Below are 27,853 nucleotides of genomic sequence, written 5' to 3'. Positions count from 1 at the left end.
ATAAGCACTGTGTGGAACCCCTCTCCTATCCTATATCACTAGCTCTGTTTTTTTTTTTCTCTTGCCTTTTAGGGTGGGTTTTCTTGGTTGGTGTTTTCTTTTGAAGCTGTTATCAGCACTTTGGGATAGGGGAGGGGAAGCCTGACACATAATTGGGGAAGAACTGCAAAGGAAAATCCCTAAAGAGGCCTGAGTTTTCCTTTTGGAAGGGAGAGTTGGAAAGAATGAAAATCACTTGGTTACCCACTAATGAACCTGAAGGGCTGAGGTGGACTGGGGCCTTAATCCTGGAGAATTTTGAGCCCCAATAGCTGGAGAAGACTAACCTGCACAGACTGAAGTCTCTCTATTAGGGGCTCATTTGTGTAGACTCCAGTGAGGCTTTTCTTCTGGCAAAATATTGAGAACAGTTGTGGCAGAGTTCCCTTTAAGGTTGTTTTAAAAATAGAGCAAGCAAAAAAGCTAAGAGCCCTTTGGCCTACTCTGTTCTCATTTTATGGGGGTGTGGAGCACAGAGGGGAGGTTGACAGGTGGTTGGTTCTATTGGTGGCACAGAGCCCGGAGACTGTGGCTCCCCTTCCATAAAAAGGGGAGAAGAGATTCTTGCTTGCTGGGATCCCCCCCAAAATAATCCTAAAACCTATGAAGCACTAAACTGCCATTCTGTTTGCACCATAACAGGCAGAGAACCTGGTGTATAGGTAGATAGCCACAGGTCTTGACCATTTCCCAACTCTAAACTGCCTCTCATATTTAGAGGAAATATTTAAAAGCCCAGTGCTCTCAAATACAGGGGAGAGCTCAACACCCCAAGACAAGAGAACCAAAGACTCCATGACACAATAAATTTTATGTGGAAGATGCTCAGTTACTACAATGGTAGATAGCAATATAAAACTCTTACATTAAAAGCATCACCTGTATCCCCTAAAAAATCAGTGTAAAACTTGTAAGCAGTTAACTGTTTCCAGAGAGGGGACTACAGAATGAAAAAATATGAAATATTGCACCAAGGTCTAATCTATAGATTCATACTCAAGATATTCTAATAAAGAGTAACACTCTACATGTTTTGTATGGTTTTCCAACATAAAGAACTATTTTATAATAGCAACACATTATATCAATCAAGGAGATAAGGAACTAACCCTAGTAAAAAATGTTAGTCCACACAGTGTTTTATTGAGGTATAATTTTCCAAGAACTGAGGTAATTTGCATAGGTTTTTATGGGAAAAAAAAACACTTCACACCAACTTAAACTAATCGTTACAATTTTGGCATTACCTACAATTGATGGGGAAATATTCAGTTTTTTAGGCAATGAGGAAGAGGTGAATTCTCTGTTAATACTAGTTTAGAAATAAAGGAGCAGTAAGTATGGCAGGTGTGGCTCCCACAACACATCCAAATTTAAATAGGCTCCAGTTGTGTTTTATGCAGTGTGTTTTGCTCAACTAACTATGGTGCTTTATTCATGTGTGCTAGAGATTACTGAAGGAATGCTACCTTTCTAAGGAACTAGGCTCACGTTTTCCAGTTTGGCAAGAGAAATCTTTTTGGTAGCTAAGGAATTTCCCCAAGAGTAGCAACCCAATTAACACTTTAGGTTTAGCATCACAGTTGTAAAAAGGTAAGTAACCTTCATGTTTTATCTCCTAGCCCTCATTTGTGCTCTATTACATTTTTCTATCACTAATGCACTGACATGTAACTAAGCACATATGCTATTGTTTTCCTCTGGACATTTCACAAATAAAACACTATAATCTTTTTTTCCTTTCTGTATAGCTCCATAGGCACCACTGGGGAAAAACAGTGACTACAGGTGGGAGTCACAAAGGCACTTGGCTGTTGCAATGCCTAGCATTACAGTGCCTAACAGTTAGATACCTAGAAAACCATAACACGGATCCTCAAAAGCCAGCATGGTAGGTGCTGCCCAGATGGGTGTATACTAAGCCCTGCTCCTCTTAGAGATAGGCACTGCTTTGCAATCCACAAAGGGGAACCTGCTACCTGGAGGCAGCTGACTTAGGAACCCAAGAAACTTTTTGAGGGAAATGAGTTAGGTGCTTGCCTCACTCCACACAAAATGGTTGCTGCTGGGGGTAGCTACCTTAAAGTTTTAGGTGGTTAGGGTATTTGTCTGGGATGTGAGCAACCCAAGTTCAATTCCCCACTCTCTGCCAATATTTATCCTCATTGGATGGATCAGCCAATGAGAATGGGAATGAGTCTGTAGACCAGGGGTTTGGGCACTGAGCTGGGAGACTGTTGGTCCAGTCCAGTCCCTCTGCTCCAATCATTCTTTCCTTATTTACACCTAGTGGAACAACAACAGGAGGGAGCAGCTCCATCCCATAATTCCACAGCTCAGTGGTTAGAAGTCACCTGGAAGGTAGAAAACTCTCTGTTCACATCCTTTTTCCTCTTCAGGCAGAATGGAGAACTGAGCCTGGGTGTCTCACATCTCACAAGTGCTCTAAACCCAGGTTACAAGTTAGAAGGTGGGCACTACCACCTGTCTCCTCCCTCCCCCCCATTTTTGAATCTGGTAGGTGGCCTCTGACTATGCGATTTAGGCAGCCAACTGCCCCTCATTCTTAGTTTGTGAATTGCTCTAGGGCTTAGGCAGCAGATGGACACACCCATGTGCACATTCAGAGGCTGAAACATGGGCATCTTCAGCGTTCAGTAGCAGTTTTGTAGATCTGAGCCTAGCTTATCCATCACTTGAAGGACATTCAGGAAAAAAAATCCCTACCCCAATGAAGAAAAGTTTATTACTTGACATTTAATAGAGGCTTTCTTTGTTAGTGCACCTTCATATTCTGTGAAGACTGATTCCCAGAGACAGTAAGAATCAATAGATGCTATAAAATTATACTATAAAAACGTACACATGTAGAAAGTTAACGAAAATTATACAGACATCAGCTGTCCATCGAGAGTATTTTTTTCTAAACCAAATCAGATTATCAAAATATAAAAACAGTGCTGAAAAACAGCCTGAGGTAAGAGTTAAAAATTCAAAGGGACATTTTTTTTAAAAAAAGTTGTAAAGCAATTCTAGGTACTTTGAAAGTTACCTACCATCCATATAAATTTATACTAACACTTAAGAGTGCTTACTTTAGCTAATACAAAAGTGTATAAACAATATACATTGATTCACAAGTAAAAAAATACAATTTGTACTTGCATTTTCTCTTTAAAAATACGCATAAAAGTTGACAAGTCAACTTTTACTGTACACAGTAAATTGGCTTTGGATTAGCTGCTACTGTTTTCACTTGAACAGTCAACAAATTCAGTACACTGCTGGTTTTCAGATGGTGAGCTAGGAAATGATATTCTACAGTGTTTGTTTGCCTGAGAAACTCGCTGGCTGTAAAACAAGATGTAGGCTTGAGCCTTGCATACTTCTTCCATAGTGCACATGTTGAGTATGGAATCATTGCAGTGTGCCCAGAATCCTAGAATGAAGTAAGTAACAGACCATTGTAAAATAACCAAAATATTTATATAAGATACTTGTACTTTACAGGTGACACGTGTCTGCTACCATTTGTTAAAAACACAAATTCACTAATTTTATCTTTTCATTTTGGGTGAAGAATAAGCACTTAGTTTTACAGAGAAACAATTGTCTATCACATACTTTATAAGAAATGTTTCTGCTGTATACACCACCTGATTATATTTGTCTAATCTTCATGAAAAAAATTCTCTCGTAAGTTGAAACAATTAGCTTTAATTTTATTGACCACCTATATCATTATAATTCTTTCGGTACTAGTAGGTCTGGTTAGTAAAATCTTGGTCCATTTTATTTTAAGAAAGTAAGGATCCTGTTGTGGCTACATTGATTCAACTAAGGAACCAGAAGTGTAGCTTCTGAAAAAAAACAAAACATTTCTGATTTAAATTGCTTGTCCATACCTCCTTCTGAATTATAGCAGTAGGCAGTGTAGTGCCCTGAACCAAATCCTTTCCCATGATGCATAATCACAGCAGACAAGTCATAGATAAAGCAATCAGGTAAGAGGGACTTCAGGGACTCCCGGCAGCAATAAGGCTCCATATTTAATATCTGATCAAAGCTAACATGTACTCCAATCTTCTCACGATGATTGCGTCCCGACCACCTGGAAAAATATCAAAATTTGAAGAAAATGTGAATATTATTCAGTTAATTTGTGTTTTCTGAAGGCAGTTTAATAGATAATTTCAGTGAGTCTATGCACATATAAATTCTGCATAGTTAGAATTCTGAGCTACTAAACCATCTCACCTGCTAGTGCTTTTGTACTAAATGTATATGCTAATTTATATCCCTCAAAAGCTCCCCCTTAACTAATGTCCTCTTTCACTACCCCTTCATTTCAACATTCATAGGGAAAAATCCTTCACATACGGCTTTTCACCTACACTATCTGCTGCTCTCAGCCTCCAAAATATTCCTCCTCACATTTGCCTGCTCTCCCGTGCTCACTAGTCACCCAAGCTGAAAGACAGTGCGTATAATTATCAAAAAATATTTCAAATCACAAGAATGATGCAGAAGCTGCAGAGACTTATTACAGATTTGACTCTGTACATTAAAGTGAAAACAGATCACCCCAGAGGCTGGTTCACACTTTCATTTCTCTCCTCATTCAGGAGTCACTCTGTCCCCCTGGCTGGACTAAGACAACATACAGATGCAATCTCTTCTCCCTGGCTGCTCATGTTAGCACACTTTACCAGATTTAGATAAGGGTTTTTTAAGAATGTCAGTGAAGCTGCAGGTTATACAATCACCCTGGTGGGTTGCATGCAAACCTTAGACTGTGCATTAGTGAATAACGCTATCATCTATTTTAAATAAAGTTTGTTGCTATGATCTCTCACCGTTTAGTAAAGTCGCATGGTACCAGTTTCAGTCCACAACTCAAAACAATAAACTGTAGGTTTTTGTTTTCTCAAGATATCAGAGATACTTCATGTGACAGATACCTTTCTGTGTACAGTGTACAGAAAGGTATCCACAAAAGTCTCTTTTTCAAATAGAGAAAATTGATTCTCTTGTCTCAAACTGGTTAAGTGTTCAAGATTCAGGAGAGGTTTTTAATTCTCCTGACTTTTTATTATTGGGAAGTAGCAGGAATAAAAATCTCACTTCTCTGCCTGTGATACGCATTCTAACTATTTTATTTACCAAGAAGAAATGGGTTTCCAGAAATTTTTCTTCCTTATACTATTGAGTTTAAGGGCATTCTCAAGGAAGATAATTTAGAGGGATTTCTCAAAAACTGATTTAGTTCACCCACTGAATGAGCCCAGAGGATTAGTGACTACGGGAACAAGGAGGAATATACTATTCAAAGAGAGTTTGCAACATTTCTAACTTGCTTATAGCACTGCTTACCTGAACCGTTTAAGGTGTAGTCTCAGCACTTGAGGTAGTCGACACACCATAAGCTGTTTCTGGGCTTCTGTAAGTATAACTGGTTTGGAAGAAAATTTCCTGCGTTTTGCTGTGACCAAACACACACAATGAAATAAGTGCTAAATTTAAAAAACATACCACTAACAAAAAAAAAAAAACCTCTTGAATACAGCTTCGAAAATTCGTTGTCAAATATCCTTATGTTTCATTTTAAGATTTATTGATCCCATGGTTTAGAGTATTTAGATAATGTAACAAAGGCTACTGAATATATTAATATAGCGACAGATTTCAGAGTAGCAGTCGTGTTAGTCTGTATTCGCAAAAAGAAAAGGAGTACTTGTGGCACCTTAGAGACTCAAATAAACTTCTTAGTCTCTAAGGTGCCACAAGTACTCCTTTTCTTTTTATTAATATCGTCAGTTTAATAAGAAAGCTTTTTGGAATCCATTTGGCAAGGATTATTTTATGCTTATTGGGCATGCAAAATGCCTCTTTTTTGGTACACATCTGGATTATTCAACTGAATGTTGGAAAATATATACAGCAGTTCAGCTATTTTCATCAGGACCAAGTGCAGACAGTCTGTTAATTTAATAGTGTCAGACTTATTTCAACAGGTTTCTTTCATCTCTTCTTGGAGACCACCTTCTAATGAAAAACAACAGTAGTTGGCCTGAAGACCTAATCTGAGCTCTTAAACCCACTTTCAAGCCTACTTTTGATGCACTGAATCAGAAGAGTGATTTTTCTATACTATTTCCTTTCACAATTAAACAGTCTTATGTAAAAGTCTTATGTTTACTTATATGACAGATGCTTTTAAAATCTGTCTTGCTTTCTTTTTAACTGCTGTTTTCCTTTTCTTATGCTTTTAATGCCTATATTCATTTATATTTTATGTGGAGAACATATGCATGAGTACATACTGCCTTTACTCACTGTTGCACTGATCACACGCATATATCTTTCCTTCTAAAGCTTCCGTCTCTGTAAACTTGGCCAACATTTCTGTCAGCAGGCATGGATACTGAGAAGCCATCTCCTTCCCATTGCAATGATACCTCTCAGGAAATTCCAGCGACAGATCCCAGAAGGATTCTATAGTATTTGATTTATTGTCACACGCAAGACATGTAACCTGTTAAGCAAAATATTAAGTTAGTTTCTAACATCCAAAAACCTGCTTCTCTACACGTGTCCTTTAATGTAGCTCTGAGAACAGTATGTGAATTCGGATCACAGATGCAAATGTATACAGTAGAAGAAATATTTTAACTAGAAAGAAAAAAATTATCTGTTAGCTTATTTTCTCTGAAGCAGCATGTCCACCACTGTATTACACTAAGGTGTTTGATATCTTTCTCTTCTGTGAACTAGAAGTAGTTTCAAAATGATCTGTCTGGGATTGCTCAAGAGAAGGAAGAACAGTCCCTGAGATTTCTTTCTAGAACAAATACTTACAAAGCAATAACTAACATGATTTATATAGTAATATATAGTTTTATTGAAAGGAAAATATTAGTTTTTTTTAAATCACATTCTTCTTATTTTGGAAGTCTTGCAGGGAAGGCCTGAATTAGTAGACATGCTTCTTCAATTTAACAGGTAAAAAAATTTTTTTTCTTTCAGTAAGTACAGCCACCTGTCACACTAAAGGAAAAAGGACAGCCACTAAAATAGATTAGCAATAATAAAAATATGGTAAACTGAAATGAGAATTTGCCTGGAAAAATGGAAGATAAGGCATTAAGGAAAATATAATTCACTTGAAAGATATTTAATGGAAAGGAAGGTTCCTAAAAAGCTGTAGAATTTTTTTAAAGAACTAGAATATTATAACAGACAAATTTCAGATACACTTGCAATACAGTCAGAAAAGCCTATGCCAAGGTCAGCTGCATTTGGAGAGGTACTACATCATGCAGCATCAGCGTTCTTCTCTATAATCCTTCCATATGCAGTATATGCAAGTGGATTCCCTGTTGACCAGCTGGAGGATCTGGGCCTGAAGCAGTAGCAAGACTGCATGTGGAATATAACAGATATAATTCAGTGACACTAACACCAAAAAAAGGCCACTGAATAGGTTTGTTTCACACCCTCAATAAAGGCCAAAAAGGCACATTTGGAAATAAATCTTCCACATTTTCGAGTTTTACCAAGAGGTATCTGTACCTCTTGGTTTTCCACATGGTTAAAGTACAAGTAACCCACTTACAGGAATATTTACACTTAATATGTAAGAGCCTTCCAAATAATCAGACTAATAAACACCTGGGAAAAAACCTCTCAATATTTATAAATATTCAGAAATTACTAACTATGTCAGCTCTAAACCTGTCATCATTTTGGGGAGGCCAAATATTTTGGAGAAATCAATGGAGTAGATCCTGATTGTTAGGTGGACCCAGATGGATAGCTTCGACACAACTTCCAGTACAGGACACAACCCTATTGTGATATAATGGTTAAAGTCTTCCCCAAATTATGGAGCTTATGGAATTCAAACATAATCTGTTCTGTAAACGTATATTTACAGACTCAAAACATATTTTGCTCCAGTGACATGCAATTTACATGTTGCCACCTTGAGTTCTTATAACAGATACATTTATTTAAAAAAATTCCACACACTTGAAAACATATTGATGTCTGTAACTGGAAGTATAACTAAAAGCCAAAACAGTGGTTGATTGGTTCAATTATTTATTATCCACATAAATACATTCTTCCTATTTGGTTATTTCCATAAGCTATAGCTAACATGAAAATATGGTGAAAAACGTCAGTCACAGAAACAACGGAGGGAGTTGAATATTTATTATCTCAACAAGATATCAGACATAAATGCTCAAACAGCACTCTGTGCTGCAGTTCTAGAAATCTCAGGCTGTGTCATACATCACCAACTTTCAGAAATGTGGAAATTCAGCCCATGTCCCCAAAAACTCCTTTTTTTCATGACAGCTCGGCTCACAATCTTTCCCAATGTGCTCTACTAGTATTTGACCCTTAAAACAACCATTTGCAGCCCTACAGGGGTCATTTCGCCTCTAATGCAGGTTGCAATTCCCACTCTTCCTCTCTTGTGTTGTTTTTGCCTTGCTATCTTCATCTCAGAAGACAACACAGCCTCATCGTGTATGAAAAAGGGCAAATATTAAAATTAATTTTTCAAAATAAGTCTTCCAGCAGAATTCTATAGGACAGGGGTGGGCAAACTTTTTGGCCCGAGGGCCACACTGGGGTTGCAAAACGGTATGGAGGGCTGGGTAGGGAAAGCTGTGACTCGACAAACAGCCTGGCCCCGGCCCTCTCCCTGCCCCCCTCAGAACTCCCGACCCATCCAAACCCCCGCTCCTTGTCTCCTCCCAGGACCCCCTGCCACTAACCGCCCGCCCCCGGGACCCCACCCCCATCCAACCCCCCCTGCTCCCTGTCCCGACTGCCCCAACCCCTTTCCACACCCCCACAGGACCCCCGACACACCCAACCCCCACCCCCACCCCTTGTCTTCCTAGGACCCCCATCCCTGTCCCCCCAGGACCCCACTCCCATCTAACCCCCCTGCTCCCTGTCTCCTGACCATCCTCCCCGAACCTCCACCCCATCCAACTGCCCCTGACTACCCTCCGGGACCTCCTGCCCCTTATCCAACCCCCACGACTCCCGCCCCCTTACTGTGCCGCTCTGCAGCAGGACAAGCTTATTGGAAAGCCTGGGTGGGTGTAAGAAGAGGGGGGACGGGGACAGCCTCCCCAGCTGGGAGCTCATCAGCCGGGAAGGTCGGTACCCTGGGCCAGGGGCCATAATTTGCCCACCTCTGTTATAGGAGATAATTTGTTCACAATTGAACAGTCACAACTTAACCACCACTGCATGCTACTAAACGTAAACAAAACAAACAAAACCCTGAGAAAGGTTAGGCAAACGGTATCAGTAGTAGCGATCACTACTGTGTTGGGGACCATTTTTCTTCAGTACCTCCTTTCACACAGTTCAGCATAAGCTTAATCTTCGCTGCAGTGCTGCATTTTTTCAAATTTTTTTTTTTTTTTTTAGGGAAAATGGGTTTTAAAATACTAAACCAAAAATGCATATTAAAGGGCACTATAACTTGAAACTCTGCCATTCGTCCTGAAATCAGCTATTTCATGAGTGGCATTCTTTAGAGCAAATACAAAACATGTACTAGTATCCAGTAATAAGTGGCTGATCTACGTGTTAGCCAGCTCACGTATGTGAATTTGATTTTTTTTTTTAGTGCATAGCGTAGAGCATAGAAGGTTGCCAACAGCTTTAATTTCCAAAAAATACCGATAACCATTTTGTTCTAAGAAAAGAAAATTTTCTTTTCTTTGTGGAGAGGAAATTTACATTTTAAGTTACTCTGGTTGGAGCTCATTCAGCTATACACTTCATAAATGCCAAAGTCTGGCAATGTCTAAAGCAGCATTTCTCAAATGCAGCCACCAAGGGATTTTTCTGCAACCACGACAGCCTCCTGGGCAGAGATGGGGGAGGGGGCAAAGCAGCAGTCCCTCCCTACAGCGCCAAGGGGCTCTGGGGAGGCAATCTTCAGCACTCCCACCCCCACCACCCATGGGACTCTAGGGGCAGACTTCAGCCACCCTCCCCTGGTTGAGCCAGAGGCTACAGTGGTGGGCTTCAGCCTCCCTTCCACCCCCACAGGGATCCAGCTCTGGGTTTCAGTCTAGTGCAGCAGGGCTGGCCTTGCCAGGCACTGTGGTCAAGAGACAAGGGGCAGGGTGAGTTGAGCCTGGAGTGCAAGGCTACGGAAGGGAGCAATGGGGGTGGGAGAAGCAGCAGGGCCCAGTAGGGTGATGGCGAGCCCGAGAGGATGATGGAGGGCCAGGGGAGTCAGTAGGGACTGGGGGCACCAAAATACAACTGTACATTATTTTTATTATTGAATCTGCAAAAAAATCCCTACGTAAATGAATTACAATGCTTTGGACATGTATATGTGCATATTTATTTGTTTTTCTTAAAGTTGATAAAGTATTTTAGGAAAATTTGTCAGAGTGGCCATAAGCAAGAGTTGGTGGCCGCACCCTGAGGTGACCAAAAATTTTGTTGTTAGAACCCCTGGTCTAAAGCCATAAACTATCAGTAATTCAGAATTAAAAAGGAATCAGAGTCTAGGCCTGGCCAAAGTTTAGGTGATTATTTTTGTCTTTGAGCATAATTACAGCATATAGACTAATAAACTTCTGCTGTACAAACAGGTGTTTGTTGGATTAAATGCTGATTTAATTGATGTATTACTTGAAGGATTTACTGAAAATGAATGCACAAGATAGAGTTGTAGGCTCTGGATGAGATGCACAAATAAGAATAAGAATGCAAGCAATTGTGTCAAGTTCTCAAGGTTTAAATTCAGCATGTTTTCCTGTCTGTCTGTGCCCAGTTTTTAAGTTGTTCTGCAGAGGACAATGAGTCCCGTACTGTTGTTCTAGTACCAGTCCTGACCCAGTAGAAGCACAGCTCAACTGAAGCAACCTGGATGCGTTTTATCCCCTCCCTCTTGCTAGGAAGCAGCAGAGGTACAGGTTTTTCTGTGAGTTTCTGTGTAGAAACCTTTCTATTCAAGGTTGTATGTAAACAGTTCTTCATTCCACAGGCTCTTCATATAAACAATTGACTGAATCTGATCTGTGCAGGATGGCTCCTGCACTGACGCAGAGCCCCACTGACTTCAATAGGACAACACATAAGCATAAGGGTCCACTTATACAATACCCACCTGCTGAAGTGAAGAAACAGACTGACAGAGCCAGAAGAGTACCCAAAAGTCACCTACTACAGGACAGGCCTAACAAAGAAAATAACAGAACGCCACTAGCCGTCACCTTCAGCCCCCAACTAAAACCTCTCCAGCGCATCATCAAGGATCTACAACCTATCCTGAAGGACGACCCATCACTCTCACAGATCTTGGGAGACAGGCCCGTCCTTGCCTACAGACAGCCCCCCAACCTGAAGTGAATACTCACCAGCAACAACACACCACACAACAGAACCACTAACCCAGGAACCTACCCTTGGAACAAAGCCCGTTGCCAACTGTGTCCACATATCTATTCAGGGGACACTATCATAATGCCTAATCACATCAGCCACACTTAGAATCATAGAATCTCAGGGTTGGAAGGGACCTCAGGAGATCATCTAGTCCAACCCCCTGCTCAAAGCAGGACCAAGCCCCAATTTTTGGCCCAAATCCCTAAATGGCCCCCTTGAGGATTGAACTCACAACCCTGGGTTTAACAGGCCAATGCTCACACCACTGAGCTATCCCTGTCCCCTTCAGAGGCTTGTTCGCCTGCACATCTACCAATGTGATATATGCCATCATGTGCCAGCAATGCCCCTCTGCCATGTACATTGGTCAAACTGGACAGTCTCTACATAAAAGAATAAATGGACACAAATCAGACGTCAAGCATCATAACATTCATAAACCAGTCGGAGAACACTTCAATCTCTCTGGTCACGCGATTACAGACATGAAAGTTGCAATTCTTCAACAAAAAAACTTCAAAAACAGACTCCAAGGAGAGACTGCTGAATTGGAATTAATTTGCAAACTGGGTACAATTAACTTAGGCTTGAATAAAGACTGGGAGTGGATGGGTCATAACACAAAGTAAAACTATTTCCCCATGTTTATTCCCCCCCACCACCTCCCACTGTTCCTCAGACTTCTTGTCAACTGCTGGAAATGGCCCACCTTGATTATCACTACAAAAGGGTTCCCCCCTCCCCGGTAACAGCTCACCTTAAGTGATCACTCTGGTTACAGTATGTATGGTAACACCCATTGTTTCATGTTCTCTATGTATATAAATCTCCACACTGTATTTTCCACTGAATGTATCCGATGAAGTGAGCTGTAGTTCATGACAGCTTGTGCTCAAATAAATTTGTTAGTCTCTAAGGTGCCACAAGTACTCCTTTTCTTTTTACGGATACAGACTAACATGGCTGCTACTCTGAAACCTGTCATTATACAGATCAGTTTGTAGGATCAGAGCCTTGACTGTGGAGTTAACATAGCCCCACCATATACCCATGACAACATTCATTTTTTTTCTGCTGTGTAGGTTTCATATGTTAGAGTGTGAATATATGGCACAAATGCACAGCTAGTGAGTTTTTCAGAAGCATGTAGTTTACTGAAGAGTATATAATTAAGTTAGAGAGACAAGGTGGGTGAGGTAATAATATCTTTTATTGGACCAACTTCTACTGGAGCTCACACAGCTCTTCAGGTCTGGAAAACTAACCCAAAGTGTCACTTGTAAATACAAAATGCAAACAGGTTGTTTAGCATAAGTAGTTAACACATATTTCAAGGGACCATTCAAGGTGAAATGGCACCTTAACACACCCCACACACTCCTGGGGGAAGACAGGGGAGGGGGGGTGAAAACAGCTGTTGGTGGGTTACAGATTGTTGCAATAAGCCATAAATCCAGTGTCTATTCAGTCCATGATTTTTAATGTCTAACAAAGTTATCAATTTAAGCTCCCAGGCTCGTCTTTTCAGCTCTGTGTAAGCTCGAAAGCTTGTCTCTCACCAACAGAAGTTAGTCCAATAAAAGATATTACCTTGTCTCTCTCATATCCTGGGACCAACAGAATTATATGCAATGTTGTTGTAACTAAGTTAATCACTGTGGGGGAGTTTAAAAACTGAAGAAATAGAGTAAGAGCTGATAAGTATATTTACCTCTTTCTGATATAGATCAGCAGTATATCTGCGTATTTTGAGAGAAACAGTACAATTTTATAATGTATGTGATGAGTATGCATGATAGCAAAGGGGATGAGATTTTACTCCAGGTAAGGGTTTGGTTAGTGGCAGGACTGTGTCATGTTTTATTGCACTATTAAGAGTTTTGACTTTTAAAACATAAAACTAGAATATAGTAAGGAAAAATAAACAAAGTTGTATTGTAGGAAATGTTTGTTACAGTTTTGTTTACATTAATTTACATACATGGATAGCCGATAGCAGACTGATAAGTGAGATTACAGTTTAGTGAATGTCAGGCAAAGTGAGCAAGTGAGAATGTTTCCTTGTTACCCAGTCTGGGAGTTCCTGTTGCACCGGCTCCACCCTGAACATTCAATCATATCTTGAAAATTACGTACAATTAGTTATGTATGAATGGCTAGGAAAAAAAAAGCCACTCAACTACATATGAGGAGATAAAGGCCTGTCTGCAGAGATGACATCTCGAGTGGCAACTGAATCAAAGGCTGATTGCTATGTCTGAGGAATTTGCTTGTGGAAAGCAGACAATTGGCCTTGCAATCCTTTTCCACGTAAGTGAATTTTAATGTGTAGAATGTACTCACATGAGATTGCCAGATTCAGCCACTAGATTCAAGAAGGATAGGGCAGCCCCTTAGAGAAGCAGCATGGTGGTTACAGACTTATTCTGACAGGCAGCCACCTCAAGAATACCATTAAATCTAGCTATGGTAGACGAAAGCAAGCTGCTAGCACACTGCTGTGGGAAAAGTTGATTCCAGGATCAAAGATCCATTTTCCCCTGCTCTGTGCAACAGATGAGAAGAAGGGCAGAGCTTGATGGTGGATGTCCTGGACTCCTTCACAGCAACATGGTCGCTCCTCTTCTTTACTTTCATTGTTGGGTTTAATGCTATGAGAGCACACAGGTGACTGTGCAAACTTTAAATATATTAAATAAAAATAAGAGTAATCTTTGATAGGACAACAACATTTTGTCTGGGGGGAATGGGAGGAAGAAAAGAGGAACAGATTGACTGCCAGAGATCAGTCAGTGTACAGAATCCTGCCGTGTTGCTGCCCAGGCTGTACATGTTCAGTTCATTCAGAACTTGGCTGCAGGGATCTCACACCTGCATCTTTCACACACTAAATTCACTTTTTTAAAAAAAAAAAGATTGCAAGGTGGATTGTTGTCTGCTTCCCCAGCTGCATGCTGCTAGCAAACAAGCAAACTCCACAGAAATAGCAAACAGCAGTGATTCAATTACTATTTATAGATTAAGATGAATGTCACCTAATGGAGAAATGCACCTACCTGGAAAATTGACAGGAGATTTTTTGAGAATCGGTAGACACCCCCTCCCCTAAATCAAATCTCAGAGACTAACACCAAGACGTAGAAATTAATGTGTGGAGTGGTACAGGCTAATATATTATGAGCATAAACACTCTTGCTGTCTATCTCAAGTCCTGCTATTTTGTGAAATGACAAATCCAGTCCAGGCTATCATAAAACCCTGGTTTCCATAGGCAAGACTGTATGCTAGCCATCCTCCTTCCCGCCCTCCTGCAAAGTTCTCCCCTTAAATTCATAGCAAAGTACTTAAAACATTTCAACATTGTTCACTCTGCTTGTATGTTATACTCCTTTCATGTCTATTTAGACTGTAAACTCTTTGGGGACACAGGCTGTTTACTACTCTCTATTTGTACAGCACCTAACAATGGAGCCCCATTCATCGTTGGTCCTTAGGCACTACCATAATAAACATGAACAACTAAACTGAATTCTCATTTTTAAAAATTAATTTCCATACGGAGACCTCTAAAGATCTAATTCCTGCTGGTACCGTATTTGGTAAGTGAAACACTGATATATCAGAAACAAAGTAAGAGTAGCTAAAACTAGTTTTTCATTAAATTCTAAAATAACTGTTTTTAATCAATGATAAATATTGGTAAATTTGGCTTAAGAAAAAAAGGCACTCAGTTACAATTTTATTTTAAGAGGAGCCAAAGGACCCACATCTTCCTCTTGTTGTACTAGGATGTCAAGTGAAAAGCTTCGCATAAGGTCTCTGAAATTCAAATGCAGTAGAATGTTCACAAAATGGCCTCTTTTAAGGTTCTGATGTTTCTCATTTGGAGCAGGTTTATATATAGTTATTTTTCATGTAGTTAAAAAAGTGCTTATTACAAATATTCTTAAACTTGCTGTATTTCTCCGATTTCACTTTCAGTTATCAAATCAGATTTCACAATTCAGAATTACTTTTAGAAGTATTAGGTAAGACTTAACATTTGTTTAACTGTTTTGTAACATGTGCCAGTTCACCCAGTCATACTTAGTGACATTCATTTTCTTGTGGGAAGTGGTCACATGTCCTTTAAAGGTGATTTGCAAATGGTGGGGAAAAAATAGGTTTGTGCCCTTTTATGCTTATAGGGAGGCCTGAAAAAGTTTCAGCATGGCTTTTTTTCTGCTTGTTTCTTACATTAGAAATTAAAGTCCCACCTAGACTGGGAGACCACCATCATTGGTAAATTGATTAAATGTAACAAGAATCACGAATGAAAGCTGAGCAATTAAAAGGGTAAAGGATTTTTAATTAGACTTAACATTTTATTAATAGCAATGGAGTTTCAATTATTGATTTTGGATAAGAGATCGCTTTGAGAGAGAGTCAAATATACCTCTCCACACATTCCTTCAGTTAAGATGACAGAATTCACAAACCTGTTCTGACACTATCAAAAGGTTCTCTAGTGTGGAAGACTACTTTTGAAATTTGATTTATAATTAGGTTTCAGAATTGAAACCCCAATTCAGATGACAGTTTCAGTTCACATATCTTAGAGCTATTGTTTCAGTTGGTTTTACACACAATATATCAATTTGCTTTTGACCCTTTCACACCAGAAGAGTAGGTGTTTTTGTTTTTTCTAAAAGGAAAGCTTAGATTCTGCCACCAAATTCTGTGGTTGCGGAACAGCAGAAGACAAAGGGTTCTCACAATTAGTCCCTTTCCTTGGAGGACACCACCGTCAGCTCCAGAAACTTGGTTTCATCTGGGATGGAACTGGAGGATACTTGTACTGAAGGTTTCATGTGGAAGAGGAACAGGGATCAGTGAGTCCACTCAAATCTAAGGATGCCTCCAAGCCCAAGGATGCTAGGGCTAGTTCATGTCATACCACCACACAATATACAGGTTTCAGAGTAACAGCCGTGTTAGTCTGTATTCGCAAAAAGAAAAGGAGGACTTGTGGCACCTTAGAGACTAACCAATTTATTAGAGCATAAGCTTTCGTGAGCTACAGCTCACTTCCTCAGATGCATATCGTGGAAACTGCAGCAGGCTTTATATATACACAGAGAATATGAAACAATACCTATTCCCACCCCACTGTCCTGCTGGTAATAGCTTATCTAAAGTGATTTCCAGCACAAATCCAGGTTTTCTCACCCTCCACCCCCCCCCCCCACAAATTCACTCTCCTGCTGCAGGAGAGTGAATTTGTGTGGGGGGGTGGAGGGTGAGAAAACCTGGATTTGTGCTGGAAATCACTTTAGATAAGCTATTACCAGCAGGACAGTGGGGTGGGAATAGGTATTGTTTCATATTCTCTGTGTATATATAAAGCCTGCTGCAGTTTCCACGATATGCATCTGAGGAAGTGAGCTGTAGCTCACGAAAGCTTATGCTCTAATAAATTGGTTAGTCTCTAAGGTGCCACAAGTCCTCCTTTTCTTTTTACACAATATACAGTCTTTCTCCTTGAAGATGGATCAACTGTGTTATATCCACAGTCCCCTTATTACTAGGGGCTTTCTACACCATGCCCTCTATAGCAACCGCTAGTTTATGGTCAACAACTCACTTTATATCTTTGCAGTACACCAAGACCAATATATTTTAGAATTTCTTTTACTGTAAAAGTGACAAGCTGCTTTGAAAGCTCCCAGAACTCGTTACTTAAATGTTAAAATCCCCAAAAGGTGGTCTACCCCACCTCTCCTCAGCTATCAAATATTAAACATTTAATTAAATATAGGCTTCAAGAAAGAAAGTGGTGAAGCTAAAAGTTGACTTTCAAGCAGCACAGAATTTGTTACATTTCCTAGAAATTAGGAAGTCTAAATTAGTTGACAGCTGAGCAATCTCAGCTGCCAGGCATGTTCTGTTGCTACTAAATTCAACAAAATCACTACAGAACACAAAGCTACATGCTAAGTGCTAAGGCTGATGTAACCTCACACTTCAGGAGCAGAAGCCTAATAGTAACTGGCTATTTATCATGGTACACTAGCTTTCCTGTAAAGTCCTTTGTTTTGTTCCACTTTGGTTCGTTTTTTTAAATGGCTGACAGCTAGGTAGCACAATGAGTTAGTGTAACAGGTTTTGAACCCAGATGTTCGAAATAAAACACCAAAATAAGTGAAAGTTTGAGAGTTTTTTGGTTGAGATTTGGCAAGATATACAAACACAAAAGGTGAGGAATACTCATTTTCTGAATTACTTTGTACATGCTTATCTCTAGTACTGTGTGTGATGCTTTGTTACCACTCTTTCTTCATGTACTATCTTCATGTTCTCAGCCTCAACTGTTCATAAATCCAGATATGCCAACTCTGTCAGGCGCTTGTCTAACTGAGGACACATGGAATCTTAATAAGTGGGAAATAATATGGAGGAGATGTGTTAGAAGTAGAAACCCAAAGTCCACGTACACTTTTATAAACAAACATGTTTGCCAACCGTATATTTTGTATAGGGTGAATTGTTCAGACTTCAATCAAAGGTACATAAAAACAAGCTATTTTGTAGTGATGCTCAAAGAAGTAAAGGATTCCACCATTCTCAAGTTTTCTCTTGAGCCCCATTTAGTTTTTCTCCCTCTGGACAAAGGGGTAAAAACTACATCATTGTGATGGGATTTTTCATCCTATGTACCTCCTGTTCAGTAAAGATTTTGCTATTCCCTTCCCCAAATGCAGGAGGCTATGAATGTTCTCTTGCCACTGGCCTCCTTTATATAGGAAAAGGCAGTAGTGGTACTGTTTAAGGTTTTGCTGCTGTCTACCCTCTGCAGAGCTCTGAAAATTATACCACCTGCAAGGAGGTTTGTAATCCAAAGTAAGCCTCAACCTTGCAAGTAAAAATGATTATACATTGAACATGTTTTCCTGTAACAGATCTAATGCCAGGTCTTCAGTTTTTGTATTAGTACTGCATTAGTATTTCTATTTTGTTTAAGGGTATGATTTTTTTTAAACCCGATGTTTTACCAGCGCAACCCTGATATAAAGATGCCATATAATGGTGTAGCTTATTTACCTTCACTTATGGGAATTAAGCTATACCCGTACAAGCACTTACACACATATATAACTATGCTCACACTGTTGGGGGGGGAGGGGTGTGTGTGGAGGAAGGGACTATATATACATCAGCATCCCCTCCTGTGTGTAGAATTCATACTTGCAATCACTTCTGTATTACAGAGTTTCCAGATCAAGTTCAACCCACTTCTTATAACATGACAAATTACCCAAGTTGGCACCTGTCATATGAACACAGGAATTGTCATACCTGACCAGACCACGAGCTTATCTAGTCTAGTATCCTTTCTCCACCTGTGGTCAACCAGACACTGCATAGTGAAGTGTAAAACCTCTATAGTAGAAAGTTATGAACCAATATGCCCATCAGAGAAGTTTCTTACCAAATCTACCAGTTAGTGGCTGACCTATGTTCTTACATATGAGTTACATATTCCATATCCCTAAAGTAACTAGATGGTAAGTGTTTAAGATTTAAAAAGAGGATTAAACTCCTTGCTTTAATAATATGTTGTAGGAGTGGGTTATACAATTTAATATGATGTAAAAGTATTTCAACCCATCATTGAAGTTTACTTTTTAGTTTTTAATGAGGCAATTCCTTTCACTGAGAGGGTAATTAGGAGTTCTCAAATTATCTTCTTTATACACCTCTACCCCAATATAACACAACTCGATATAACACGGGTTTGTATACAATGCATTAAAGCTCCGACACACTGCTCTGAGCAGCATGCTAAGGGTGCCGGGCCAGGGCTGAGGGGTTGGATAAGGGGCAGAGGGTCTTGAGGGCAGTGAGGGGCTCCCCGCTAGGGTCTGGTATGCAGGAGCTATGGGGGGGCACTTTTGGGGGTCCTGCAGTCCCAGAGTAGCCAGGAGGATTAGCGGGGGGCTGGGAGCAGCCCGCTCCGCTTCGATCGCCCTGGCCCCAGCCGTGTTGCTCGGGGGAGGGGACTTGGAGGGACACTCACCAGCAGCGGCGGAAGCCGAGCAGCCTGGCCCCAGCCCTCTCCACAACGCCAGCTCCCAGCTGCGGCACTCCACTTCCCCCCACAAGTGAGTACAGGGGGGCATCTTTTCCCCCAACCTCCCTGCACTCACCGGCAGCAGGAAGCAGAGTGTCGAGGCTGGGAGCTGGCAGAGTGGTGCGGGCTGAGGTCACACGTTACTCTGCTTCCTGCCACTGCTGGTGAGTGCCTGTCAGGGGGCGGGGTGGGTGGATAGGGGTCTGAGCAGTCAGGGGACAAGGGAATTGGGTTAGGGGGTGGGGTCCTGAGGGTGATTAGGGACAGGATCTCTCGAGGGGGAGGTCAGAGAACAAGGAACAGGGAGGGAGGAAGGGAGGGGCAGCAAAGCAAATTCAATATAATGTGGTCTCTCCTATAAAGCGGTGAGATTTTTTGTCTTCCGAGGACCACGTTATATAGGTTAGAGGTGTACTATCATTTTTATAAACTGCTATCATGTCCCTTTCTATTCATCATCTCAACTAAGTAGTCCTACTCTTTTCCCCTCAACTCTTTAATGCCCTAAATGTGTACTGTACATCACTGACTAATCTCCTTTCAGTGATTTGTCAATATTAAGAGGTTTTATTAAATCATCAGACATACCTGACTTAAAAGCTGTCCATGAAAAATGGTATTGACCACATTCAGAACCTGTTTGATAAGTTTCCTTTGAGAAGTGGGGATGAGAGCTGGGTATCTGGTCCCAGTTGTCTCCAGTTCCTGCTGTACTTTATCCAAAAGTTCACAGAGGAATTCCTGAGCATCTTGTTGGGCATAACCTCGGAAGGCTGGGATTAGTCTCCACACAGAATGGAGCATGGCAAAAGGAGACACCAATGCCCACTTGCCAGACCACATAACTTGGAACAGAGTATGTAGCTCATGACACAGAGAAATGTGCTTTGAGCTTGGCTCCCTGGGCTGAATAAGCTCCATATTTCTACTTTTTGATGCCCCTCCACTTAGTCCGGATGATAAACTGGGTCGTCTCATGGAAGATGATCCTTTTACCTTCATTTGGTTCTCATTCACACAAAATGCAGAACCAGTAATTGGAGGGTGCTTAGAAGAGGATCTTGTTTTTTCATTGGCTGCTGTTGCCAGCAACTCTTGAGTTTGGTTCAGATCAAGCTTTAAAAAACATTCCCGAAAAATAAGCAAATGACTCAATACTTGCAGAATAGAGTTCATATAGCATGTATTTCCCAAGTTTCTCAGTCCTGTTACACCAGGAGTCACTGTAGGCCTTCGCTTAATTGGAGAATCACCAATTTTTTTCAATCTTACTTCATCTGAGGTAGAAGTTACTTTCAGCTCTGCAGGAGAGGACAAATTTTGTGGTAATTTTTGTAAACAGGGTGATACTTTTGAGGATATTTTATTTTGATTTTGTAAACGAGAACTCTTCCTTGGAGGCATTTTTTCCATCTCTACTTTCAACTGACGCTTTCGCTCTTGTCTTCTTTTCCTAGCTTTGTCCCTTCTTTCCTCTGCCTCCTCCTGGCGCCTCTCTTCTTCCAAAATCCTTTTCCCACTAGGTGTTAGCTCAAACCATGATCTGAACACTTTGCCTATTAACGCACGCCTTCTGTGCCACAGAGCCGTGAACATGCGGTCTTCATTTCGAAGCAAGGCTTGGGCACCATTGTGTGAAAGGTCAGAGTCATCACTTGTACCCATAGATCGCAAAGTCCTGCCACTACGGGTAGTGCAGTCATAGTTTTGACTCTTGATTGCACTTAATGTACTTCGCAATAGTTTTAAGTCACCAGTTGCATTATCGTTAAGAACATAGTCATCACAAAGGTAACAGAAAACATACAGCTCATTCACTTCCAATGCCACTGGGTGACTACTTTCCTGAAAGTGCTTTAGTGCATGTTCTTCAATGTATCTTCCACACGCAACATGTGAACAGCTAAGGCATGCCCAGACAGATTCGGTAGTATTGCAGTCCACGCAATGCCATTTTTGAGGGTTCAGGATGGAATGGTCTTGGGCAAGCCGCAGTCGCCCTATGTGCTTACACTTATCCATTATTAATACTGAAATACTGGAGAAATACTAGAGAAACACATTATCCAAACTATTTTCTGTCCATGATATTCTGACCTGAAAACTAAAGGAGGAAAAAAAAAAAATAAGTTCAGCTTGACATATAGTGCAAGTCAAAAGTAAGTTAATACATCCTTGGAAATAAAACTACTTGGTTTATTTTAAAAGAGTACTGATGTACTATTCTGCAATCAGAGTCACAATCAACAACTTTGTTACCAGTTTTAGGAGAAAAGTCCATGACTGAATGGGCATGAAGACTGAACATCCAGGCTGAGGCATGTTGATAACATAACATGGTAACATATTTTTCTTAGACCAGTGTAACTCTGTATGAACACCTGGCAAATATTGGTTTAGCTTACATTAGTAAATTTACAGGTGCAAGCTAAACTGATATTTACAGATGGGGAACTGAGACAGAGACTTGCCCAAGGTCACACAGGATGCTTGTTGCAGAGCAGGAGATTGTATCCAGGTCTCCAGCTAGCGTCATCACCACTGACCATCCTGTCTCTCAGGACTTAGTGACTTATGATCAGAAACAGTTCTTTGTATTTAACGCAAACGTTCAGTTCACCTTAATTCCTCATGAGATAACTAATGAAAAATGCTACAAGATAACCCATTAACCTCAGTAATTAGATAGTAAAAATTGAAAGTCAGTATTCACATTTTGGTAACAAGTATAATTCTGAGATAAATTTTCATTTTAATTTCCATAAGTGCTAAGAGTCAATACTATCTATGTATAGGGAAGTTAAATATCCCCAAGACTAGATGTTTCATGGGCAATTATTTAAAAAAAAAAAAAAAAAAAAAAAAAAAGATAGCTAACTCCACTCTTCCTCTGCTCCCTCCAGTCTGAAAGGCATGATTTACCAAGTGTGTTGCGCTTATTTTATGTCAATATTGTATAATAAAGTTCAACTAATGGCACACAACACTACTGCCACTCAGTTATACTCTTACACTATGTTGGCAATCATTCATATGCAACATTGCAACTGAACGATTTCCAGTAAATTTAGTTTTTGTTTTACAGAGCTTCTACCTAAAGAGCTTTTACACAGAACTACAACACATAGCAGCTTAGTTTTCTTTGGTTTAATTATAAAATTACTGTAGTATTGACCAAAGAAGAGGATTTTGCCACAGGGCAGTTAGGTAACTAAATATAACCGTAACAGTTGCTGTCTGTTCTCATTACTTAACATGCCTGCTTGGCAATCAGGTTACTTATATTTAGATGTAAGTAAACTTATTGATAACACCTACATTATAAAGTCTAAATATTTAAAGAAAACTCTTTCGAAGAAATTTTTTTATTATGTTTTTCAAACCAAAGAATTTAATCCTTAAAGCTATAACACCATCAGAGATGCACCACTATTCTTTTCTATGGGGTGCACACCTGATGCAATGGGAAAGGTGTATGAAAATATGAGGGATTTTAAAAATAAGCTGCATACTGATGAAATTCTTATGTTATTTCTTTTATGAAGTTATAGCAGGTCAAATATTAATAATACTTAAAGAAAATACCTACTTAAGGATATTGCAAGAATTAGTTACTATACATACTTTGAAAATAAGTACTACATACAGGTCCTTTTACAGACTACTGAACGCTGTACGGTCCATGCATGCACCCACACTCCTCCTTCCCAAAGCTCCACAAGCCAGCAGGGAGTGTTCCCATTGGCTAGAGGAAGAACACTTAAGCTCAGAATTCCCTATGTCTGGTCTGAGAATGACACTCAGCTGGGCAGCCAGACACCACAGCCCCTAAATCTCTTATCAATCAGAAGGAACTGATGGGAATTGGGGACTCCTTGATGTGGGTCAGATCAATGAGGGGTTGCTGATTTTGGTTAGGATACAGTATTTTGGTTAGACAACAATGCTTAAATGGGGAAGTGATTTTGTCTTCTCTTTAATATTAGAGTTGGCTGGGAAGTCTGACAATGACATTTTCCTTTGAAAAGCGAAATGGTCCATGGGAACAACACTGATTTCAAAGAATATGTCACTGGAAATTTATCTGGTTTCTGCTGGCTCACCTACCTGCTGGAAAGCCAGGATAGAGACTAGAGAGGAATAGAGTTGTTCAGATTATTATTACAGCTGTTATAAATGTAACTACCAAGCCTCTGGACACCTGAACAGTCACTAAAAATACTTTATATAACTAGAGCTTAAACTTGCCACTCCTACCCAGACCTCAACTGAGCAAGATACTTCAGTATGTGCTTAACTTTAAGCTCATGAATAGTCTTCAATGGGACTATTCATGCTTAAAGTTAAGCACATTCTGAATTGAGGGCACAAGTAGTTACACTGATTTCAGAGGGACTGCTTGGGTAACCAAGGCCTGTGTGATCAAGCCTTTAATATGTAGAGTAATAGAATGGGACTATGAAAGCTTAAGGTGACATTGCTTTAAAATTGCCATATGGGGCATAAAGACAAACAGGAGCCAAGAGTACACTTTTCTACAGCATTGAGGGAACTCAGAACTAAAAAACAAAAGTGTTAGTGCACTGAGTGGATCTGTTTATAAGGAAAGACTTGAAGTGTTGTATAGTAAGTATAGCTTGGCATTAAGCAAGCTTTTTTTCTTTTTTTTTAAACAAATACTTGTATAAGATTTAAATTATTTAAGATAACACATGGGATGAAATCAAGAATGGGAAGACAGTATCAGGAGCCACTTCCCTATAATTGTATCTATTAGACTGTAGAATAGTCTTAAGTAGAAACAAACAATGGAAGTCACATAACTTAAGACACTTATGTCAAGGGTGGGCAAAACACTAAGTCAAAGTACCTAAGGGAAAAATCTCAAACTGGAAAGATGGATTAGGAAGACTAATAGAATCACAGAAGAGACCTCTGATAGAGCCTGCAGCTCTCTTCTCTAGCAGCTGGAGTGGAGAGGATGAAGCAGCCTACTTGTGCCATTAAACTTTACAAGTTTAAATTCCCTAAAACTAAGTTATTTAGTACCTCTTTATGGTTAGTGTCTTGCCCTGTTGTCCTCCCTCACCACTCAGTTCTCTGTGCATGGAGGAAAAAGAAACATTAATGAATTGACCAGCACTTCAGAGACCAATTATCCCTTTTGCCATCAGCACTTAGAACTGAGCAGAAAGGATGAGCAAAGTAACAGAGGAGATAATGGCAACACAGTAAGCCAACCAAAAAGCATTTAGCTAAAATTTGAGGGAGAATTCAACTCTACAGAACATTCTCTTCCCTGAGTTTCACTGGCAGAAAAGTGAGTGTATCAAGGACTCAGATTTTCTTCCCTAATAAAAGTTCAGAAGTATTGCCTTTAACATTGATAAAAATAAGGTTTTGCATTATAGAACAATTTCTATTTAAATGTTATTTAGTCCTATTACTAGGAGAGATGAAAAGGTTTGTAATTAAAGGGACAGTCAAATTTGGTCTAAAATTTACATTTGGTTACAAATTGTCTTTTAAGGCCAAAAAACTCTTTACTCAGTCTTTTAAATTCAAGTTAAAAAAAAACAAAACAAACACTTCCCCGCAGTCACTAAAATCTGAACGTGGTAGCACTAACATAGTGAAAGTGAAACCAACAACTGACTCCATTGATTTATTTTGTCTAAGCCAAGTGAAATGCAAGAGTAAAATACTGACATTAGATTTTAAAATATCAGTTTTAATAATCTGTTACTGAGCACATAAGGAAGTGAACTGTATGTATTTTTTAAGTGTCCCTTTAACACTTTGGGTCCTAAACTGATTGACATAATTCACTGAACTGGTTTCCACTTTATCCAAATCCAGAAAACATGCACAAACATAACTTTTTGCAGAACCTAAACTTTAATTTTGTTATGCTAGTAAATCATACAGAAAATAGTAACATTTAAAAAAACTATTCGAAGCATCTCCCCCTAGACATCGAAGTAACCTATTACACTGGTTAGGGTGTCCCTATATCCTAGTTATTCTGCACCCAGTCAGATCTGGAGTTAGCAATTAGTCATTAATCCTTAAGGTTTTTTGCCTCTAGGAAGTTTGTACTGTTTTCCAGAAGTGATGCAACTGAATAAACTCTAGTGTAGTTCTCTATTGTGTCAGCGACACTGGAACTGCCAAACAATACAGACATATGGGCAAAAGGTGCCTACTTATCGCAAATAGTTGTAAAATTACTTCAGTTACAGCGACTTTATGGTGAAAAGTGTTTAAATCAGAACAAGAACCTGTTTTTATTTCAATCTTACAGAAGGGGGAAGTGCCTCTAACCAGTTTGGATACACTTCACAGCAAATAGGAACAGATGTACAAACTTGACTGTTCCAATGATAAATTAAAAGCAGCAATTATATATGTGATTATTCTTCTAAGTACCTCAATGTTTCTACAGAGCCTAGTCCCAGTCCTGATGGGGCTTTTGGGTGCTACCATAATAAAGAAAAGGAGTACTTGTGGCACCTTAGAGACTAACCAATTTATTTGAGCATGAGCTTTCGTGAGCTACAGCTCACGAAAGCTCATGCTCAAATAAATTGGTTAGTCTGCTGCAGTTTCCACGGCATGCATCTGATGAAGTGAGCTGTAGCTCACGAAAGCTCATGCTCAAATAAATTGGTTAGTCTCTAAGGTGCCACAAGTACTCCTTTTCTTTTTGCGAATACAGACTAACACGGCTGTTACTCTGAAACCTGTCATAATAAAGAAAATTCTATCAGACCAAATTAGTGCACACAATACTTGAGGCAAGAGCAGCAGTATTTCACTGACTGTTCTTTTGTCATATCAAAAAAGTGACCTCGTTCCTCTCAGTGAGGTAAGTAATGAAGAAACCTTTTTGAAACATAGTGATTGTTAATTTGGTTGTTCAGGTTGAACATTAGGAAAACGTTAGGATTCACCAGAAATAACAGATTTGCTTTGTGAACCCTTTTATGCCAGTGTATTGTTTCTTGCTTATTTGCATTTAATTGCAGTTCCTGGCTGACTCATTAGCAAATTTACTAGCTCACAATATTCTTGGAGGGTCCCTCCCCCACAAAGGTACCTTCTGAAAATCTCTCAAATGAGACTCAGCATCCAGGGCCTCAGCAAAGGGGTTTCCAGCCCCCAACTATGTCAGTGACTCAGGCATAACAAAAGAATTCAAGTGTGAGGCCTGAAGGTTGCACTTGGCTGCTTGCTCCACAAAGCTCCCCTTCACACGAATGCATTATCCCCAGAAACGCGAAGGCTTGGAGACAAGCTCGGTAACTGAAGTGACCTTCTACACGAGCGCAGTGCATCATCTTTCCTTGGGGAAAACGAAGGACTATTTTAGAGAGACCGGCAGCGCGTCGGCCTCACCTTTACGGCTACCATGAACCTGACTTTTCAGCCATCACAAAAACCTGCGCCAAACCCCACACCCCGCCTGCCTCCGCGGCAACGAGCTGGCTTCCCGAGGAGCAGCCCTGGCAGAGCGCAGCGCCGAGGCGCAGAGGTCCTGAGGGTTGTTTGACTGACAAGCCCTTGGCCGCGTCCCGGGAGGCTCCCGAGGCCAGGGCGCTCCCGGCAGCAGCAGCATCCTTCCCCCCAGCGCGGGGCGGCAGCGCACGGGAGGGGAGCGGGTCCCCCGGGACCTCCCCCGGCACCGCGTTTATCCCGAGCCTACAACGGCCGGGGCGGGGGGAGTGGACAGAGCCACGGTCGCCGCCGCGAGAAACGGCTCCCAGCCCAGCCAGGCGGCGAGGGGCTCCCCCCCCCCGAAATGGGGCTGGCGGCGCAGAGAGACGCTCGCTCCCCGCTGTCCCTCCAGAAGCGCCAAATCCGGGCCAGCTCCTCGTCCCCGGCGCGGGGTCTCCCCCCCGCCACGCCACGCCACGCGGGACGGGTGTCCCGGGGCCGGCTCTCACCACCCACCTGGGCTGGGAGCCCGGCCCTGCCGCCCGCCTACATCCCGCCAGGGGAAGCTCAGCCGCGCCGAGCCCCGCGCCCGAGCTCACCGCCAGCCGCCGCCATCTTGTGCGCCCGCCTGCGCGGCCTCCCGCGGCAGCTGGACAACGTCAGCGCCGCTGGGAGCCCGGCCCCAGTCCCGCCGGGCCTCTCCCCCCGCGCCTGCCCGGGCCGGGCGACGGGCTCCGCCTGCCCCGCGGCGCCCAATGGGAGCCGGCTCAGCGAGCGCCCCCCGCCGTGGGGCGGGGCATTGGGGGCAGGCCCAGGGGGATCGTT

The 27,853-nt window shown here is 41.1% G+C and overlaps 1 protein-coding gene across 4 annotated transcripts; it reads right to left on the bottom strand.

The window, feature by feature from the left end:
- Positions 1-150: 150 nt before the first annotated feature.
- On the bottom strand, positions 151-27,774 carry USP44 (ubiquitin specific peptidase 44). 4 transcript variants are annotated; one of them, XM_084626659.1, is made up of 7 exons: positions 27,628-27,741; positions 24,641-24,691; positions 20,180-21,695; positions 6,376-6,574; positions 5,413-5,521; positions 3,945-4,150; positions 151-3,478 (listed from the first exon to the last, which is right to left on the bottom strand). In XM_084626659.1, exons 3-7 carry the CDS (start codon positions 21,611-21,613, stop codon positions 3,276-3,278), a joined length of 2,151 nt encoding a protein of 716 aa, XP_084482785.1. In that variant the 5' UTR covers positions 21,614-21,695; positions 24,641-24,691; positions 27,628-27,741; the 3' UTR covers positions 151-3,275. The 4 variants fall into 4 exon arrangements, with proteins under 4 accessions (XP_084482785.1, XP_084482783.1, XP_084482784.1 ...); XM_084626657.1 differs by lacking the exon at positions 24,641-24,691 and having other exon boundaries at positions 27,628-27,774; XM_084626658.1 differs by lacking the exon at positions 24,641-24,691 and having other exon boundaries at positions 27,545-27,741.
- Between the last annotated feature and the right edge of the window lie 79 nt (positions 27,775-27,853).

Source organism: Lepidochelys olivacea (genome assembly GCF_965140295.1).
Source record: "Lepidochelys olivacea isolate rLepOli2 genome assembly, chromosome: 1".
Classification (NCBI taxonomy): domain Eukaryota; kingdom Metazoa; phylum Chordata; order Testudines; family Cheloniidae; genus Lepidochelys; species Lepidochelys olivacea.
Note: the sequence above shows the minus strand (reverse complement) of the source record. Positions and strands in the feature narration are given on the sequence as shown.